At 45.9% G+C, this 20,307-nt stretch overlaps 1 protein-coding gene across 2 annotated transcripts in view; it reads left to right on the top strand.

Moving 5' to 3' along the window:
* Positions 1-18,384, top strand: part of LOC147102602 (uncharacterized) — a 115,668-nt gene extending 97,284 nt beyond the window's left edge. For both annotated transcript variants that reach the window (XM_085963256.1, XM_085963257.1), the window contains 2 exons: positions 4,471-4,565; positions 16,943-18,384. In XM_085963256.1, the coding sequence (XP_085819382.1) occupies positions 4,471-4,565; positions 16,943-16,977 (130 nt within the window). In that variant the 3' untranslated portion in view covers positions 16,978-18,384. The remainder of the gene's footprint in view (positions 1-4,470; positions 4,566-16,942) is intronic.
* Positions 18,385-20,307: the final 1,923 nt, after the last annotated feature.

The following is a 20,307-nucleotide window of genomic DNA, read 5'->3' as shown; positions in this document are numbered from 1 at the left end:
ATTTTTTAAGGGTAGTCTTCCCTCCAATACATAAAACTGACTGTAAAAGCTTCTATAGATATGCGAAGAGAAAAAGATGGGTGAAGTCAAGCGTAGGTCCCTTGCAGTCAGAATCAGGGGAATTTATAATGGGGAACAAAGAAATGGCAGACCAATTAAATACATACTTTGGTTCTGTCTTCACAAAGGAGGACACAAATAACCTCCCAGAGATGTCGGGGAACATAGGGTCTAATGAGAGGGAGGAATTGAATGAAATCAGTATTTGTAGGGTTATGGTGTTAGGGAAATTGACGGGATTGAAGGCCGATAAATCCCCAGGGCCTGATAATCTACATCCTAGGGTACTTAAGGAAGTGGCCCTAGAAATAGTAGATGCATTGCTGGTTATCTTCCAAAATTCTATAGACTCTGGAACAGTTCCCATGGATTGGAGGATAGCTAATGTAACCCCACTATTTAAAAAGGGTGGTAGAGAGAAAATGGGGAATTATAGACCGGTAAGCCTGACATCGGTAGTGGGGAAAATGCTAAGAGTCCATTATAAAATATATAATAGCAGAGCACTTAGAATACAGTGACAGGATCGGACAAGTCAACATGGATTTACAAAACGTAAATCGTGCTTCACTAATCTACTGGAATTTTTTGAGGATGTAACTGGTAGAATAGATAAGGGAGAACCAGTGGATGTGGTGTATTTGGACTTTCAGAAGGCTTTCGATAAGGTCCCGCATAAGAGATTAGCGTGTAAAGTTAAAGCACATGGGATTGGGGGTAAGGTACTGTCTTGGATAGAGAACTGGTTGGCAGACAGGAAGCAAAGAGTTGGAATAAACGGGTCTTTTTCCGAGTGGCAGGCAGTGACTAGTGGGGTACCGCAGGGATCGGTGCTAGGACCCCAGCTATTCACAATATATATAAATGATCTGGACGAGGGAACTAGATGTAATATCTCCAAGTTTGCAGACGACACAAAGCTAGGTGGTTGTGTGTGCTGTGAGGAGGATGCAAAGAAACTCCAGTATGATTTAGACAGGCTGGGTGATTGGGCAGATGCATGGCAAATGCAGTATAATGTGGATAAATGTGAGGTTATCCACTTCGGTGGCAAAAACAGGAAGGCAGATTATTATCTGAACGGCCATAGATTGGGAGAAGGGGAAGTGCAAAGAGACCTGGGTGTCCTTGTGCACCAGTCGCTGAAGGTAAGCATGCAGGTGCAGCAGGCGGTTAAGAAGGCAGATGGTATGTTGTCCTTCATAGTGAGAGGATTTGAGTACAGGAGCAAGGATGTCTTGCTGCAGTTGTACAGGGCCTTGGTGAGACCATACCTTGAATCTTGTGTGCAGTTTTGGTCGCCTTATCTGAAGAAGGATGTTCTTGCCATGGAGAGAGTGCAGCGAAGATTCACCAGACTGATACCTGGGATGGCAGGAATGATGTATGAGGAGAGATTGGGTCGATTAGGCTTATATTTGCTAGAGTTTAGAAGAATGAGAGGGGATCTCATTGAAACTTATAAAATTCTAACAGGACTAGACAGACTAGATGCAGGAAGGATGTTCCCGATGGTCGGGGAGTCCAGAACCAGGGGTCACACTCTAAGGATAAGGGGCAAGCCATTTAGGACTGAGATGAGGAGGAATTTCTTCACCCAGAGAGTGGTGAACCTGTGGAATTCTCTGCCACAGAGGGCGGTTGAGGCCAGTTCATTAAATATATTCAAGAAGGAGTTGGATATATTTCTTGAGGCTAAAGGGATATGGGGAGAAGGCAGGGACCGGGTACTGAATTTGGATGATCAGCCATGATCTCATTAAATGGCGGAGCAGGCTCGAGGGGCCGAATGGCCTACTCCTGCTCCTATCTTCTATGTTTCTAAGAGCAGGGGAAGTTCTCCCCGGTGTCCTGGCCAATATTTATCCCTCAACCAACATCACTAAAACAGATTATCTGGTCATTATCACACTGCTGTTTGTGGGATCTTTCTGTGTGTAAATTGGCTGCTGCGTTTCCTACATTGCAATAGTGACTACACTTCAAAAGTACTTCATTGGCTGTGAAGCGTTTTGGGATGTTCTGAGGTGCTATATAATTGCAAGTCTTTCTTTGCTGTCACCTGACATTGCGGCCCTGGCTCTCCTGTCGCAGCACAAGAGGCAAGTCACAATATGACACATTATGCGATGAGCTATGATAACTTACGTGGCACGTTAATCTGACCCCATGCACTTACCCGAGACTCTGAGCCCCGAGACTCTGAGCCCCGAGACTCTGAGCCCCGAGACTCTGAGCCCCGAGACTCTGAGCCCCGAGACTCTGAGCCCCGAGACTCTGAGCCCCGAGACTCTGAGCCCCGAGACTCTCAGCCCCGAGACTTTGAGCCCCGAGACTCTCAGCCCCGAGACTCTGAGCCCCGAGACTCTGAGCCCCGAGACTCTGAGCCCCGAGACTCTGAGCCCCGAGACTCTGAGCCCCGAGACTCTGAGTCCCGAGACTCTGAGCCCCGAGACTCTGAGCCCCGAGACTCTGAGCCCCGAGACTCTCAGCCCCGAGACTCTGAGCCCCGAGACTCTGAGCCCCGAGACTCTGAGCCCCGAGACTTTGAGCCCCGAGACTCTCAGCCCCGAGACTCTCAGCCCCGAGACTCTGAGCCCCGAGACTCTGAGCCCCGAGACTCTGAGCCCCGAGACTCTGAGCCCCGAGACTCTGAGCCCCGAGACTCTGAGCCCCGAGACTCTGAGCCCCGAGACTCTGAGCCCCGAGACTCTGAGCCCCGAGACTCTGAGCCCCGAGACTCTGAGCCCCGAGACTCTGAGCCCCGAGACTCTGAGCCCCGAGACTCTGAGCCCCGAGACTCTGAGCCCCGAGACTCTGAGCCCCGAGACTCTGAGCCCCGAGACTCTGAGCCCCGAGACTCTGAGCCCCGAGACTCTGAGCCCCGAGACTCTGAGCCCCGAGACTCTGAGCCCCGAGACTCTGAGCCCCGAGACTCTGAGCCCCGAGACTCTGAGCCCCGAGACTCTGAGCCCCGAGACTCTGAGCCCCGAGACTCTGAGCCCCGAGACTCTGAGCCCCGAGACTCTGAGCCCCGAGACTCTGAGCCCCGAGACTCTGAGCCCCGAGACTCTGAGCCCCGAGACTCTGAGCCCCGAGACTCTGAGCCCCGAGACTCTGAGCCCCGAGACTCTGAGCCCCGAGACTCTGAGCCCCGAGACTCTCAGCCCCGAGACTCTCAGCCCCGAGACTCTGAGCCCCGAGACTCTGAGCCCCGAGACTCTGAGCCCCGAGACTCTGAGCCCCGAGACTCTGAGCCCCGAGACTCTGAGCCCCGAGACTCTGAGCCCCGAGACTCTGAGCCCCGAGACTCTGAGCCCCGAGACTCTCAGCCCCGAGACTCTCAGCCCCGAGACTCTCAGCCCCGAGACTCTCAGCCCCGAGACTCTCAGCCCCGAGACTCTCAGCCCCGAGACTCTCAGCCCCGAGACTCTCAGCCCCGAGACTCTCAGCCCCGAGACTCTCAGCCCCGAGACTCTCAGCCCCGTGGCTGTGTGATGCGTATGTCTGTGTCAGTACAAGCTGAACCTAAAGGTGAGGGGCACCTGGTCTCTGACCCTCATCCCTGCTCTCCAGATCAATGCAGAAACACTGGAGTTTGAATCTACCAGTCACATCCCCTTGTGCCCGTTGTTCAATCCCGGGCTTCGCTCTGTCTGTCCAATTACTGCTGTCCGAGGCCGAACTTACCCATCCCTCTCTGCGTCAGTGAACCATGGTAGATGCACATGCAAGTTTCATGTCTCCTGTGACATTAAAAGGAAAAGAAAGACTTGCATTTATATAGCACCTTTCACCATCTCAGGATGGCCCAACGCGCTTTATAGTCAATGAAGTACTTTTGAAGCATAAACAGAAAATGCTGGAAACACTCAGCAGGACAGGCAGCATCTGTCGAGAGAGAGAAACAGAGTTAGCGTTTATGGTCTGTGACCTTTCGTCAGAACTGGAAAAAGTTAGAGATACAACAGGTTTTAAGCAAGTACAGGGGCAGGGAAAGCGGGAGGGGAGGAAAGAACAAAAGGGAAGGCCCGAGATAGGGTGGAAGGCAGGAGAGATTAAATGACAAAAGGGATGATGGTGCAAGGCAAAAGAAGATGGCAATGGGACAACTAAAGAAATAAAAGATGGGTCTAGAGGAGGTGTAAATGGCAACAGCAGAATCATTACCAACAGCTACTGTCCAAAAAAATGGGAACAACTCTAGAATAATGTAAATATAATTCAATGATTTCAAAAAGAATTAGCAAATATACATAGAACCAAGTTATATTTCTTAATCCAGAACGGTATTAAACTAACAATTCTCCCCTTGCAGTAGTTACATTGTACTTTAACTTGGCTACAATGCAGTTTTTGAAGTCCTTGTGTGCGAATCTTGTATGTTAAGAGGAGGTTGCTTTATTTCAGGGTCTCCCCGGAAACGCCTCAGACGACGTCTTTTGACTGCTTGGTGTACGAGTCCAGCTCGGTTAAGGAGACTAATGAAATTATCACAAGGATAGGTAAGTGTTTCAGGACCTGTACACATGCAGGAGAAAGAAATCTTCTTCCTTCTTCACACGCTGTTGGAGGTTAGCTGTGTCGGACAGGGTCTGGGAAACCGTGTATTGACCACGCATGTGGAAATGTTGCCCCACAGTTACAGCCAGGTGGTGTTGCCCACGGGACCCCCACTCATGGTTAAAGATCCGGGACCTGCGCAGTTGCTCCTGTTCCTTTATCACCAGCTAAAGGTTCTTTGCACCTCACACCCAGTCAGACATTGTTAAATGGGCATCGGCATTGATTGGCACTGAGCAGATTTGAGCAATAAACGGTGCCAAGCACTCAAGCATTTCAATAAAGAAAAACTTGCATTTCTATAGCGCCTTTCATGACCACAGGAAGTCCCAAAGTGCTTTACTGCCAATGAAGTATGTTTGAAGTGCAGTCACTTGTAATGTAGGAAACATGGCTGTCAATTTGCGCACAGTAAGATCCCACAAACAGCAATATAATAATGACCGGATAATCTGTTTTAATGACCTACGCTATTTGCCTCAACCACTCCCTGTGGTAGCGAGTTCCACATTCTCCCCACTCTCTGGGTAAAGAAGTTTCTCCTGAATTCTTTATTAGATTTATTGGTGAAGACCTTATATTTATGGAACAAAGATAAAGTATGAATATCCCCCACAGGGACATTGGAAGACCTTCCAAATTGTAACCCAAAAAAGTATCTCGACACAAGACCATCTTTGTACTCCCAACCCTGCTCTAGTTGGCCAGGCGTGGCCCCCAGTTCAAACCATTTTCATTGGTGAGGCATCCATAGACTCCATTTAGGGAGGAGGATTTGAAGAAACGGCAGAGTCTGGTCCCCTTCCCCAGACAATGTACCGGCAGCTCTTGTGACTCATCCAGAGTTTTTAACCTAAGGTCTCATTTAGGCCAAGAAATTGTTGCCCCCATCATTTTATCTGTTGCTACACAAGTTAGAACTGAAACATTGCTTTCATTGTGTGGCTACTTGCAGAGCCCTAAGTTATTGAGTCTCTCGCAGTTCAGTCATTCTCGACGTTCATTTCCTATGGTGCGGAGACCCAAAGCAAACTGAGGAAACTGACTGAAATGCACAATGTAATTCACTCTACGTAAAGCACTTTGAGATGTTTTTAAGAAATAGGATAAGATACTCTACAAATGCAAGTTCTTTCTTTCCTCTTGCTCATTTAAGAATGTTAAAAATCATTAAGAAAGAAAGTACAGGTGAATTTTCACTGATGGCTCATTCAGTAAATGCAGTCCTCAGCACGCAGAGCAGAAAGTTTCAGGCTCAATCCTGCTGCATGCTGAGTTAGCTGACCTCAGTCAAGGTGACAGCATGCAGGTGCAGCAGGCGGTTAAGAAGGCAAATAGTATGTTGGCCTTCATAGCGAGAGGGTTTGAGTACAGGAACAAGGATGTCTTGCTGCAGTTGTACAGGGCCTTGGTGAGACCACATCTTGAGTATTGTGTGCAGTTTTGGTCACCTTATCTGAGGAAGGATGTTCTTGCCATGGAAGGAGTTCAGCGAAGATTCACCAGGCTGATACCTGGGATGGCAGGAATGACGTATGAGGAGAGATTGGGTCGATTGGGCTTGTACTCGCTGGAGTTTAGAAGAATGAGAGGGGATCTCATTGAAACATAAAATTCTGGCAGGATTGGACAGACTAGATGCAGGGAGGATGTTCCCGATGGTCGGGGAATCCAGAACCAGGGGTCACAGTCTAAGGATAAGGGGTAGGCATTTTAGGACAGAAATGAGGAGGAATTTCTTCACCCAGAGAGTGGTGAACCTGTGGAATTCTCTACCACAGAAGGCAGTAGAGGCCAATTCATTAAATATATTCAAGAAGGAGTTAGATATATTTCTTAAGGCTAAAGGGATCAAGGGGTATGGGGAGAAAGCAGGGACAGGGTACTGAACTTGGATGATCAGCCATGATCGCATTGAATGGTGGAGCAGGCTCGAGGGGCCAAATGGCCTACTCCTGCTCCTATCTTCTATGTTTCATGTGACACTTGAGATGCTACAATTGGCCTCAGCGTCCCTAGGCTATGGAGGGGTCAGGGGAAAATCAACCAGGGTTCCTGCTCCTGATCATCATTCAGTGAACTGTGTTCAGTTCTGGCCACCGTACCTCAGGAAGGATATATTGGCCTTGGAGGGAGTGCAGCACAGATTCACCAGAATGATACCAGGGTTAAAAGGGTTAAAGTATGACGACAGATTGCACAGACTAGACTTGTATTCTTTTGAGTTTAGAAGATTGAGGGGAAATCTGATCAAGGTGTTTAAAATGTTGAAAGGATTCAATAGGGTAGATATAGCTGGTCATCATGGTCCACATGGGAGCCAACGATATAGGAAAAGAAAGGCCTGAAGCTTGAACTCGAGCGTTGCGGTGAGCCACACAGCTCAACATGTGAAAATGTGAACACATTGCCGCCATCCTGGTCACAGTGTGGACACACCGTACTTAATCAAATGCTGCTTCCACTCTTTGGTGGCAGCAGCTGTTTGCCTTCCTGCAACCCTGTGATGGTGGGCATTGAGCTCTGTGAGCATGTATCTTTATACCCATCCTCCAGCTAATGCCTTCCAGCACTCGATCCCCAGGCGAATCCACTAACACCACAATATCATCTGTTAAAAGAAGCACTCAATTGTTTTCAGATCGTGAGGTCTGCAATCGGATCGAGGGTTTATGCTGGCATCTCCATACTCTCCCCTAATCAAGATGAGTGGTCCTACTGTCAAGTTGTCTCTCATCCTATCCCTGCTGATGGGGTTTATTCAGGAAGGGTTCTGGGTATTCCTTCGAGGACTAATGGAGAAGTGTCGGTAACAGCACCATAGTGAGCCTTTTCATTGCCAAGTTGGCAAATGCAGAGTCCTTCTGCGAGCCTGGCCAAATATAACTACCTAGTGCACTCCCCTAATCTTTTTTTTGAGAAAATTAGGTGAAGGGTAAAGGCCAGCACCAAGGTTGTAAAGAGGTATCTAACAGAAGGCAGAGTTGGGATAAATGGTTCATTCTCAGACTGGCAATCAGTAACTAATGGTGTTCCGCAGGGGTCAGTGCTGGGTCCCCAACTCTTTACAATCTATATTAACGATTTGGAGGAGGGGACCGAGTGTAACATATCAAAGTTCGCAGATGATACTAAGATGGGGGGGAAAGTAGTGAGTGAGGAGGACATAAAAAACCTTCAAGGGGACATAGACAGGCTAAGTAAGTGGGCAGAGATTTGGCAGATGGAATACAATACTGGAAAGTGTGAGGTTATGCACTTTGGCAGGAAAAATCGTAGAGCAAGTTATTATCTTAATGGCAAGAAACTGGAAAGTACTGAAGTACAAAGGGATCTGGGGGTCCTGGTGCACGAAACTCAAAAGGTAAGTATGCAGGTGCAGCAAGTGATTAAGAAGGCCAATGGAATGTTGGCTTTCATTGCTAGGGGGATAGAATATAAAAATAGGGAGGTATTGCTTCAGTTGTACAAGGTATTGGTGAGACCGAACCTGGAATACTGCATACAGTTTTGGTGTCCATACTTAAGAAAGGACATACTTGCTCTCGAGTCAGTACAAAGAAGGTTCACTCGGTTAATCCCGGGGATGAGGGGATGGACATATGAGGAGAGGTTGAGTAGATTGGGACTCTACTCATTGGAGCTCAGAAGAATGAGAGGCGATCTTATTGAAACATATAAGATTGTGAAGGGGTTGGATCGGGTGGATGCAGGGAAGATGTTCCCGATGATGGGTGAAACTAGAACTAGGGGGCATAGTCTTAGAATAAGGGGCTGCTCTTTCAAAACTGAGATGAGGAGGAACTACTTCACTCAGAGGGTGGTAGGTCCATGGAATATGCTGCCCCAAAAAACTGTAGAAGCTACATCATTACATAAATTTAAAACAGAAATAGACAGTTTCCTAGAAGTAAAGGGAATTAAGGGTTATGGGGAGCGGGCAGGAATTTGGACATGAGTTTAGGTTCGGATCGGTCATGGCCCTGTGGGTAGCGGAGCGGGCCCAGGGGCCGTGTAGCCTGATCCTGCTCCTATTTCGTGTGCAGGAGATGGTTCTGTGATAGTGGATTGGCAGTTAGGATCAGATCAGCCATGATCTTATTGAATGGCGGAGCAGGCTCGAGGGGCCGATTGGCCTACTCCTGCTCCTATTTCTTATGTTCTTATGTATGAGCGACTGAGAGGGTGCAGAACATTCTCCGGCAGGAAGGGTAACAGTCAGAAGTTGTGGTCCATGTGGGCATCAATGACATAGGAAGGAAAAGGGTTGAGGTCCTGCAGTCAGAGATTCAGGACCTCAAAGGTAGTAATCTCTGGATTACTCCCAGTGGCATGCGTTAGTGAGTATAGGAATAGTAGAATAAGATAGGGTAACGTGTGTCTGAATAAATAGTACAGTAAAGAGAACTTCAGATTCCTGGGGCTTTGGGACCAGTTCTGGGGCAGGAGGGACCTGTACAAGCTGAACAGGTTGCACCTCAACAGAGCTGGCACCAATGTCCTCACAGGAAGGTTAACTAGTACTGTGCGGGAGGGTTTAAACTAATTTGGCTGGGGAATGGGTGCCAGGATGAAACATTAGAGGGGAGAAACGAGGTGCTCAGCAGACTGGGAGAGACAAATAGCACGAGAGTAAAGAATAGTTCAGAAATAGGAGTGATCAGACGGGGCAAATGCGAGGCAGTCTAAGATGGGTTTGGAGTGCGTGTGCATGAATGCACATAATGTGGTCAACAAGGTTGGTTAGCTGAAGGCACAAGTTGCCATATGGGCAATAACAGAGACCTGGCTCAGAGAAGGGGAGGATTGGGAACTTAATATGCCTGGCTACATGGTATTCAGGAAAGATAGAGAAGAAAAAAAGTAGGGGTGGGAGGTGGCAGTATCGATCAAAGAAACCATTATAGCACTGGAGAGGGGCTAAAGACAGAATCTATTTGGTTAGAATTAAGGAACAAGAGAGGAGCTATTACACCATTGGATCTATACTATAGGCCACCAAATAGTGAAAAGGAGATAGAGGAACAAATTTGCAGGCAAATTACAGAAAGATCCAAAAGCTACAGAGTAGTGATAATGGGGGACTTCAATTATCCTCATATAGACTGGGATAGTAACAGTGTAAAGGGCAAAGAGGGGGAGGAATTCCTGAAATGTGTACAAGACAATTTTCTTGATCAGTGTGTTTCCAGCCCAACGAGGAAGGAAGCCGTGCTGGATCTAGTTCTGGGGAATGAAATGGGGCAAGTGGAGCATGTTTCAGTGGGAGATCATTTGGGAAGCAGTGATCATAATATCATCATCAGGTTTAGAGTAGTTAGGGAAAAGGACAAGGTACAATCGAGCATAAAAATACTTAACTGGAGGAGGGCTAACTTCAGCGAGTTGTAAAGGGATCTGGGCCCAGGTGGATTGGAATCAAACATTGGTGGGCAAAACAGTAAATGAGCAATGGGAGGCCTTCAAAGAGGAGATGGTTCGGGTACAGAGCAGACACATTCCCATGAGGGGGAAAGGAAGGGCATCCAAAGCTAGCGCTCCCTGGATGACTAAAGATATAGAGGCTAAAATGAGACAGAAAAAGGAGGCTTATGATCATTTGAGCCCTCCTCCAGTTAAGTATTTTTATCAAGGAATATTAAAAGAAATAGTAAAGTATTCTACAGACACATAAACAACAAAAGAAAAACCAGGATCGGGATAGGGCCACTAAGGGATACACACGATAAACTCAGATAATGACAGCGAAATGGCAGAAATATTGAATAATTACTTTGTCTTCGTATTTACCAGGTAGACCAACATGGTTGACATGACATTAGAAGAAGAGATCAAAAAATATATAAAGACATTTAAGATAGAAAGGGTTGGGGGGGGTTGATAATTGATAAACTAATCAAACTTAGAGAGGATAAAACCCCTGGTCCGGATGGATTGCATTCGCGCATATTAAAAGAAGTTAGGGAAGAGATAGCAGAGGCACTATTACATGTATATAAAAAATAATTTGGAAAGGGAATAGTGCCAGAGGACTGGCAGACAGCTAATGTGATTCCTATCTTTAAAAAGGGTGATAGAACAAGTCCAGGGAACTATAGACCAATTAGCTTAACGTTCATGGAAGGAAAGATGGTGGACTCCTTACTCAAAGATGTAATACAAAAACATCTCAAAACTGCAAATATAATAAAGAATAGTCAGCACGGATTTCAAAAGGGAAGGTCGTGTTTGACCAACCTTATTGAATTCTTTGAAGTAAGAGAAAGATGAGGGTAATGCAATAGATGTAATATATTTGGATTTGCAAAAGGCCTTCTATAAGGCTCTGCAAAGTAGACTAATGACTCAGATCAGAACATGTGGAGTCAGGGGACAAGTGGCAGAATGGATAGCAAGCTGGCTACAAAACACAAAACGGAGGTAAAGATAGCTACTCGGACTGGCAAAAGGTGGGCGGTGGTGTTCCACAGGGATTGGTGCTGTTGTTTGCTATTTACATAAACGATTTGGACTCGGGAATTGAAAGTACAGTTTCAAAACTTGCGAATGACACCAAATTGGGGGACATAGTAAATACAGAGGAGGACTGTGATAAAATACAGGATGACATTAATAAACTTGCAGAATGGGTGTGTAATTGGCAAATGAACTTCAATATAGTTAAGTGTGAGGTGGTACATTTTGGTAGGAAGACTAAGGAGGCCACATACTCCTTGGAAAATAAGTGTCTCAATGGGATAGAGGAGCAGAGGGATCTGGGGGTACAGATACACAAATCACTAAAAGTAGCGAGGTTAATACGGCCATTAAAAAAGCGAACAAAGCACTGGGGTTCATTTCTAGAAGGATAGAAATTAAAAGCAGAGGAGTTATGTTAAACTTGTATAGAACCTTGGTTAGACCACACTTGGAGTACTGTGAACAGTTCTGGTCTCCATATTATAGAACATAGAAAACATAGAAGATAGGAGCAGGAGTAGGCCATTCGGCCCTTCGAGCCTGCTCCACCATTCAATGAGATCATGGCTGATCATCCAAATTCAGTACCCTGTCCCTGCCTTCTCCCCATATCCCTTGATCCCTTTAGACTTAAGAAATATATCCAACTCCTTTTTGAATATATTTAATGAACTGGCCTCCACCGCCCTCTGTGGCAGAGAATTCCACAGGTTCACCACTCTCTGGGTGAAGAAATTCCTCCTCATTTCAGTCCTAAACGGCATACCCCTTATCCTTAGACTATGACCCCTGGTTCTGGACTCCACGGCCATCATAAACATCCTTCCTGCATCTGGTCTGTCCAGGCCTGACAGAATTTTATAGGTTTCGATGAGATCCCCTCTCAATCTTCTAAACTCCAGTGAGTATAAGCCCAATCGACACAATCTCTCCTCATACGTCATTCCTGCCATCCCAGGTATCAGCCTGGTGAATCTTCGCTGCACTCCTTCCATGGCAAGAACGTCCTTCCTCAGGTAAGGCGACCAAAACTGCACACAATACTCAAGGTGCGGTCTCACCAAGGCCCTGTACAACTGTAGCAAGACATCCTTGTTCCTGTACTCGAACCCTCTTGCTACGAAGGCCAACATACCATTTGCCTTCTTAACCGCCTGCTGCACCTGCATGCTTACCTTCAGCGACTGGTGCACAATAACACCCAGGTCTCTTTGCACTTCCCCTTCTCCCAATCTATTGCCATTCAAATAATAATCTGCCTTCCTGTTTTTGCCACCAAAGTGGATAACCTCACATTTATCCACATTATAGTGCATTTGCCATGTTTCTGCCCAATCACCCAATCTGTCCAAATCGTACTGGAGTTTCTCGACATCCTCCTCACAGCTTACCCTCCCACCCAGCTTTGTGTCGTCTGCAAATTTGGAGATATTACATCCAATTCCCTCGTCTAGATCATTAATATATATTGTGAACAGCTGGGGTCCAAGGACCGATCCTTGCGGTACCCCACTAGTCACTGCCTGCCACTCGGAAAACGACCCGTTTATTCCAACTCTCTGCTTTCTGTCCGCCAACCAGTTCTCTATCCAAGTCAATACCTTGCCCCCAATCCCATGTGCCTTAATTTTGCACACTAATCTCTTATGCGGGACCTTATCGAAAGCCTTCTGAAAGTCCAAATACACCACATCCACTGGTTCTCCCCTATCTATTTTACCAGTTACATCCTCAAAAAATTCCAGTAGATTAGTCAAGCACGATTTACCTTTTATAAATCCATGTTGACTTTGTCCGATCCTGTCACTGCTTACCAAGTGCTCTGCTATTACATCTTTTATAATAGATTCTAGCATTTTCCCCACTACCGATGTCAGGCTTACCGGTCTATAATTCCCCGCTTTTTCTCTACCACCTTTTTTGAATAGTGTGGTAACATTAGCTACCCTCCAATCCATGGGTACTGTTCCAGAGTCTATCGAGTTCTGGAAGATGACCAGCAATGCATCTACTATTTCTAGGGCCACTTCCTTAAGTACCCTGGGATGTAGATTATCAGGCCCTGGGGATTTATCGCCCTTCAGTCCCATCAATTTTCCTAACACCATTTCCCTACAAATACTGATTTCTTTCAGTTCCACCCTTTCATCAGGCCCTATGTTCCCCGGCATCTCTGGGAGGTTATTTGTGTCCTCCTTTGTGAAGACAGAACCAAAGTATGAATTTAGTTGGTCTGCCATTTCTTTGTTTCCCATTATAAATTCCCCTGATTCTGACTGCAAGGGACCTACGCTTGACTTCACCAATCTTTTTCTCTTCACATATCTGTAAAAGCTTTTACAGTCAGTTTTTATGTTCCCTGCGAGCTTACTCTCATATTCTATTTTCCCTTTCTTAATTAATCCCTTTGTCCTCCTTTGTTGAATCCTAAACTGCTCCCAATCCTCAGGATTATTGCTTTTTCTGGCCAATTTATATGTTGTCTCCTTGGATCTTATGCTACCCCTAATTTCCTTTGTTAGCCACGGTTGAGTCACCTTTTTTGTTTTATTTTTATGCCAAACTGGGATGAACAAATTCTGTAGCTCATCCATTCGGTCTTTGAATGCTTGCCATTGCCTATCCACCGTCAACCCTTTGAGTGCCATTCCCCAATCAATCCTACCCAACTCGCTCCTCGGGCCATCGTAGTTTCCTTTATTTAAATTGAGGACCCTAGTCTCTGAGTCAACTACTTCATTCCCCATCTTAATGAAGAATTCAATCATATTATGATCGCTCCGACCCAAGGGGCCTCGTACAACAAGATTGCTAATTAATCCTTTCTCGTTACATAATACCTTATAATACATTATAAAAAGGATATAGAGGCACTGGAGAAGGTAGAAAAAAGATTTACTAGAATGATACCAGAACTGAGACGTTACACATATCAGGAAAGATTGAGGAGGCTGGGGTCTCTTCCCTAGAAACGAGAAGACTGAGGGGTGACCTGATCGAGATCTTTAAGATTATCAAAGGGTTCAATAGGATAGACGTAGAGAAGATATTTCCACTTGCGGGGGACACCAGAACTAGGGGCCAATAATATAAGATAGTTACTAATAAATCCAATAGGGAATTCAGGAGAAGTTTCTTTACTCTGAGAGTGGTGAGAATGTGGCGCTCGCTACCGTAAGGAGTAGTTGAGGCGACTCGCATAGATACATTTAAGGTGAAGCTAGATAAACACTTGAGGGAGAAAGGAATACAGGAAACTCTATTATCCAGCACCAACGGGACCGGCGTGGTGCCGGTTTATCAAAAAGTCCGGATTACAGAGAGGTATAGTTAAAAGGTACGAGAGTTCCGTACACAGCAACAAATCCAGGCTTCCCTGTTGCTTAGCAACATGTGCAGGAACTCCGGCCACAGACCAAGCGTCCCTGTTGCTTAGCAACAAGTGCACAAACCCCAGTTACACAGCCACAGATCCAGGAACTGCCACTAATATGAAGTAAAACTTACCTGAACCTACTCCTGAATTTTGCCGGTTAACAGAGATTTCCGGTTATTTAGGTGCCGGTTAAACGAGAGTTTCCTGTAGAAGGATATGTTGATGGGGTTAGATGAAGAAGGGTGGGAGGGGGCTGGTGTGGAGCATAAACACCAGCATGGACCTGTTGGGCCGAATGAGCTGTTTCTGTGCTATGTAAGCTTAATATTACAGTACAGAACCAAGCTGAATATAGAAAATACGGAGGAGATCTAGAAAAGAGAATAAGAGGGGCAAAGAGAGAGTATGAGAATAGATTAACGGCTACCATAAAAGGGAATCCAAAAATCTTTTATGAACACATAAATAGTAAAAAGATAGTCAAAGGGTGGGGCAATTAGCGACCAAAACTATCTTCTTGTGGAGGCAGAGGGCGTGGCTGAGGTACTAAATGAGGACTTTGCATCTGTCTTCATTAGAGAGGAGGATGTTGCCAATGTAGCAGTAAAGGAGGAGGCAGTAGTGATATTGGATAGGATAAAAATAAATCAAGAAGGTACTTAAAAGGCTGGCAGTCCTCAAAGTAGAAAAGTCACCCGGTCCAGATGGGATGCAGCCTTGGGTACTGAGGGAAGCTAGGGTGGAAATTGCAGAGGCTCTGGCCACAGCCTTCCAATCCTTCTTGGATATGGGGGTGATGCCAGAGGACTGCAAATGTTACACCTGTTTACAAAAGAGGAGAGGGATAAACCCGGCAACTACAGGCCAGTCAGCCTAACAGCAGTGGTGGGGACATTTTTAGAGACAATAGTCTGGAACAAAATTAATTGACATTTGGAAAAGTATGGGGCTAATAAATAAAAGTCAGCATGGATTTGTTAAAGGCAAATCGTGTTTGACCAACTTGATCGAGTTTTTAAATGAAGTAACGGAGAGGGTTGATGTGTATATGGACTTTCAAAAGGTGTTTGACAAAGTACCACATAATAGACTTATTAGCAAAATTAAAGCCCATGGGATTAAAGGGACAGTGGCAGCTTGGATACAAAATTGGCTAAAGGACAGAATGCAGAGTAGTGGTGAACGGTTGTTTTTCAGACTGGAGGGAAGCGTGCAGTGGTGTTCCCCATGGGTCGGTATTAGGACCACTGCTCCTTTTGATATACATTAATGACCTGGACTTGGGTATACAGGTCATAATTTCAAAGTTTGCAGATGATACAAAACTCTGAAATGTAGTACACAATTAGGAGGATAGTAACAGACTTCAGGAGGACATAGACTGGTAAAATGGGCAGATGAAATTTAATGCAGAGAAGTGTGAAGTGATGCATTTTGGTAGGAAGAATGAGGAGAGGCAATATGAATTAAAATATACAATTTTAAAGAGGGTGCAGGAACAGAGAGACCTGGGGGTGTCTGTACACAAATCTTTAAAGGTGACAGGACAAGTTGAGAAGGCTGTTAGAAAAGCATACGGGATCCTGGGCTTTATCAATAGAGGAATAGAGTACAAAAGCAAGGAAGTGATACTAAACCTTTATAAAACACTGGTTAGGCCTCAGCTGGAGTATTGTGTTCAGGAAGGATGTCAAGGGCTTGGCGAGGGTGTAGAAGAGATTTACTAGAATGGTACCAAAGATGAGAGACTTCAGTTACGTGGAGAGACGAGAAACTGGGGTGGTTCTCCTTAGAGCAGAAAAGCTTAAGGGGAGATTTGATAGAGGTGTTCAAAATCATGAAGGGTTTTGATAGAGTAAATAAGGAGCAACTGTTTCCAGTGGCAGAAGGGTCGGTAACCAGAGGAGACGGATTTAAGGTGATTGGCAAAAAAAGCAGAGGTGCTATGAGGACACATTTTTTTAACAGTGAGTTGTTGTGATCTGGAATGCACTGCCTTAAAGGGCAGTGAAAGCAGATTCAATAGTAACTTTCAAAAGGGAACTGGATAAATACTTGAAGGGGAAAAATTTACAGGGCTACGGGGAAAGAACGGGGGAGTGGGATTAAATGGACAGCTCTACCAAAGAGCCGCCACAGGCACGATTGGCCGAATGGCCTCTTCTGTGCTGTGTCATTCTCTGATTCTATGACGTGCTCCTCCTCCCATTGATACTGCCCAGGGTCATACGTGAAGGATGGAAAAGCAATTGAGTTGATTCTGTGAAACTGTCTCCCAGCAAAGAGACTTTTGATAAAACTTTTAAGTACTTCTTAACTTCCCTCAGCTTTTAAACTCTAAATGTCACTGGCTTGTGAACTGCACAGAAGTGGTTATCTGTAAGTTTGTGAAAGTTGGAGGTTAACTCACCACGTAAGCCTCTATGTAAATCTCTGTGAACCCTGCACACACTTGATTGAAACCTTGTCCTTCTGATCTTTCAGCTGCAGGGTTCCGACACACTGAGTGGTTTGTGTGACAGAATAACGGGGGTGGCCAGCTGGTCACGTGACCTTGTCGCACAGTTACCTCGCCTGATCCGATTTATGCTGTGGAGATTGCCTAAATTTCCCGTTGGGAAGATGGAGCCTCCTCGAATTCACCACCGGACATCAACAACCAAGGGTTGGCTGCCTTGGAGGACCCATCGCCTTGCAGCGAGTGTAAATACTGTCAGATAGAAGGGCGGGACTGAGGGGCATCTGTAGACATTTCTAAATACAATGGAGTCGTCCCTGTTCACTTGACAGTATTCTCCCCTTAAAGGGGAGTTCCCCAGATTCTAATGGAGAAGCAGAAAGGTGGTTCCAAGTTATCGGAATTGTTTCTTGCATCCAGTGGAGCACATTATTGGAGTCAGAAATGAAGTCACTCCCCAGGGCTGAGACTCTGTTCTCTTTCTCTACCTCAGAATGGTGGCCAGGAAGCTGATTTGCACTATTCCCAGTTGCACTGTTATTACCAGGATTATTTAGTGTATTTGTACCAACGACATGTGATGCTCTTAACCTATCCTCAAATTACTGCCACCCCTACCTGTACCCACCAGTACTGTACCCCAGTGTTATACAGTGACAGACCTGTACCCACCAGTGCTGTACCCCAGTGTTATACAGTGACAGACCTATACCCACCAGTGCTGTACCCCAGTGTTATACAGTGACAGACCTGTACCCACCAGTACTGTACCAGTGTTATACAGTGACAGATCTGTACCCACCAGTACTATACCCCAGTGTTATACAGTGACAGCTCTGTACCCACCAGTACTAAAGCCCAGTGTTATACAGTGACAGATCTGTACCCACCAGTACTGTACCCCAGTGTTATACAGTGACAGATCTGTACCCACCAGTACTGTAACACTGGCATATAAAGGGGTGGAAATTATGTGAAGCTCTGGTCAGGCCCCATCTGGAGCACTGCATTCAGTTCTGGGCCCCGCACCTCGGGAAGGATATACTGGCCTTGGAGGGGGTGCAGCACAAATTCACCAGAATGATACTGGGGCTAAAAGGGGTAAATTATGAGGACAGGTTGCAGAGACTAGGCTTGTATTGACTTGAGTATAGAAGATTAAGGGGTGATCTGATCAAGGTGTTTAAGAAGATTAAAGGATTTGATAGGGTCGATAGGGCTTGTGGGTCTGTAAGATGGGAATATGATCAGGCTCGGCTGTGATGCATTATGTGGTCAAATAGTCAGGGTTCTCCTCTTCAGTGCTTGCCAGTCTGTGTTTCTGTTGATGAAAGTGAATGGACAGGAAGCACTGGGCCCTAGGGCAAGATAGCAGACAGCAGCCATTGTCTGTGGATCTGTTCCCGAGCAGGCACATTTGGATGGGTGGAGAAAGTTGGCAAAATAAACCTTTTTGTGTATGTGATAACTGGTATGCAAATTTTTTTGAGTATCAAATCTAACTGAACAAATTTCTGTTCCTACTCTGTAAAGGGGGGCGGGCTAGTTTAAAGATTATTCTATGCAATAAATAGTTAGTTTACTGGTGTGCTTCCGTTTATAAAAAACTGGCCAATGGAAAGTATGAAGGGTGTGGATGTGTGTCCTAAGCGACTGTATGCGTTGGAAAGTTGGTGTTTGGTTAACGCGCGGTTTTACACAGTGATTATAGGCTGTCAGCTGAAATGATCTTCAATAAATGGTGGAAAACGGCAGAAATGTGTTTGTGTGTAATAAAAAGCTTGCATTTATATAGCGCCTTTCATGATGTCCCAGAGCACTTTACAGCCAATGAAGTACTTTTGGAGTGTGGTCACTGTTGTAATGTATTAAACACGGCAGCCAATTTGCACACAGCAAGCTCCCACAAACAGCAATGAGATAATCTGATAGCAAAATACTGCAGATGCTGGAAATCCGAAATAACAGAAAACACTGGAAAAACTCAGCAGGCCAGGGCAGCATCCGTGGAAAGAGAAACCGAGTCAACGTTTCAGGTTGATGACTTTTCGTCAGAACCTGGTTCAGTGATGTTGGTTGAGGGATAAATATTGGCCAGGACACTGGGACAGCTCCCCTGCTTCTTTTCAAAATCGTGCCCTGGGATCTTTTACATCTACCTGAGAGGGCCGATGGTGTTGTGTCTGTCAGTAGTAAGAGACAAGACTGCAGGAGAACGGTACAACAGGTGTTTACTCAACGTGGCTTACTCTGGAACTGAACTGTACAGATTACTACTCAGTGCTATATACAGGTGTGGTCACTGCCGGTACTACAGTATACATGAGCTGTAAAAAGTAGTTCCCCCCTTAAAGGTACATACATTACAATTCCTCCCCTTTTAGATTAACAGTACCATAACACTCATTTAACAATTAAATATCAAACTAATTACAATTAACACTTTTAACATACAACGTTAGCTGAAAATAGTCCCTTTATATATTCAGTCTTTGGGGAGGCTTTCTGATCCTTTCTGGATAGCGCCTTTCCCGAGTGTCTCGCTCTTGGTGCGGAGGCGATTCTGGCACCCTGTCGTCGGTTGGGTCATCAGCTTCCGATGCTACTGTTTCTGGGGTAGATGCGACCTGTACGTCGGGTTCCTCACCAGGTACGTATGGGCGAGGCATGGGGTTGACTTGTTCCTGTGACTCTAGGATCTGGTCAGCATAGCGTCTCACGATGTTCTCCCCAACATCCACTGTGTACATTAGTGGGCCCTGCTGTGTGCATATCGTTCCTGGCTGCCATTTTTCTGTTCGGTAGTTGCGGCCAAGACTGGTTGCCCTACATTGAAGCTCCTTGTTGGCTTCTCATGGATGTGCTGGAATTGCTTACTCTCAACATCTCTTCGTACGTTTGGTCTGAGCAAATCCAGGCGAGATCTTAACCTTCGGTTAAAGAACATCATGGCCGGGGCCTGGTTGGTGACTGCATGTGTCGCATTCTGGTAGGCGAACAGGAAATTGTCCACCTTATGCTGCAGCGGAATGTTGTCATTGTACATAGCCTTTATTGCCGCCTTAAAGGTTTGTACGAACCTCTCAGCCAATCCATTTGTGGCTGGATGATACGGGGCGGATATGTAATGCCTTACCCCATTCTTCTGCATAAACCTTCGGAACTCTTCGGACACAAACTGTGGTCCGTTATCGGAGCAAATCTGTTCTGGCAAGCCGTTCCTGGCAAAAATGGTCCGTAGGACTGCAATAGTTTTCTCCATGGTGGTGGAGGACATTTTGATGACCTCAGGTCATTTCGAGTGCGCATCCACGGCTATTAAAAACATTGAGTCCATGAATGGACCAGCAAAATCAATATGCACCCGTTGCCATGAAGATGAGGGCCACTC

The sequence above is a fragment of the Somniosus microcephalus genome, chromosome 21, assembly GCF_052327205.1.
Source record: "Somniosus microcephalus isolate GS21.2 chromosome 21, FLI_Smic_1.0, whole genome shotgun sequence".
NCBI classification, from domain to species: Eukaryota; Metazoa; Chordata; class Chondrichthyes; order Squaliformes; family Somniosidae; genus Somniosus; species Somniosus microcephalus.
The sequence above is the reverse complement of the archived record's forward strand: the minus strand, read 5'-3'. Positions and strand labels throughout refer to the sequence as shown.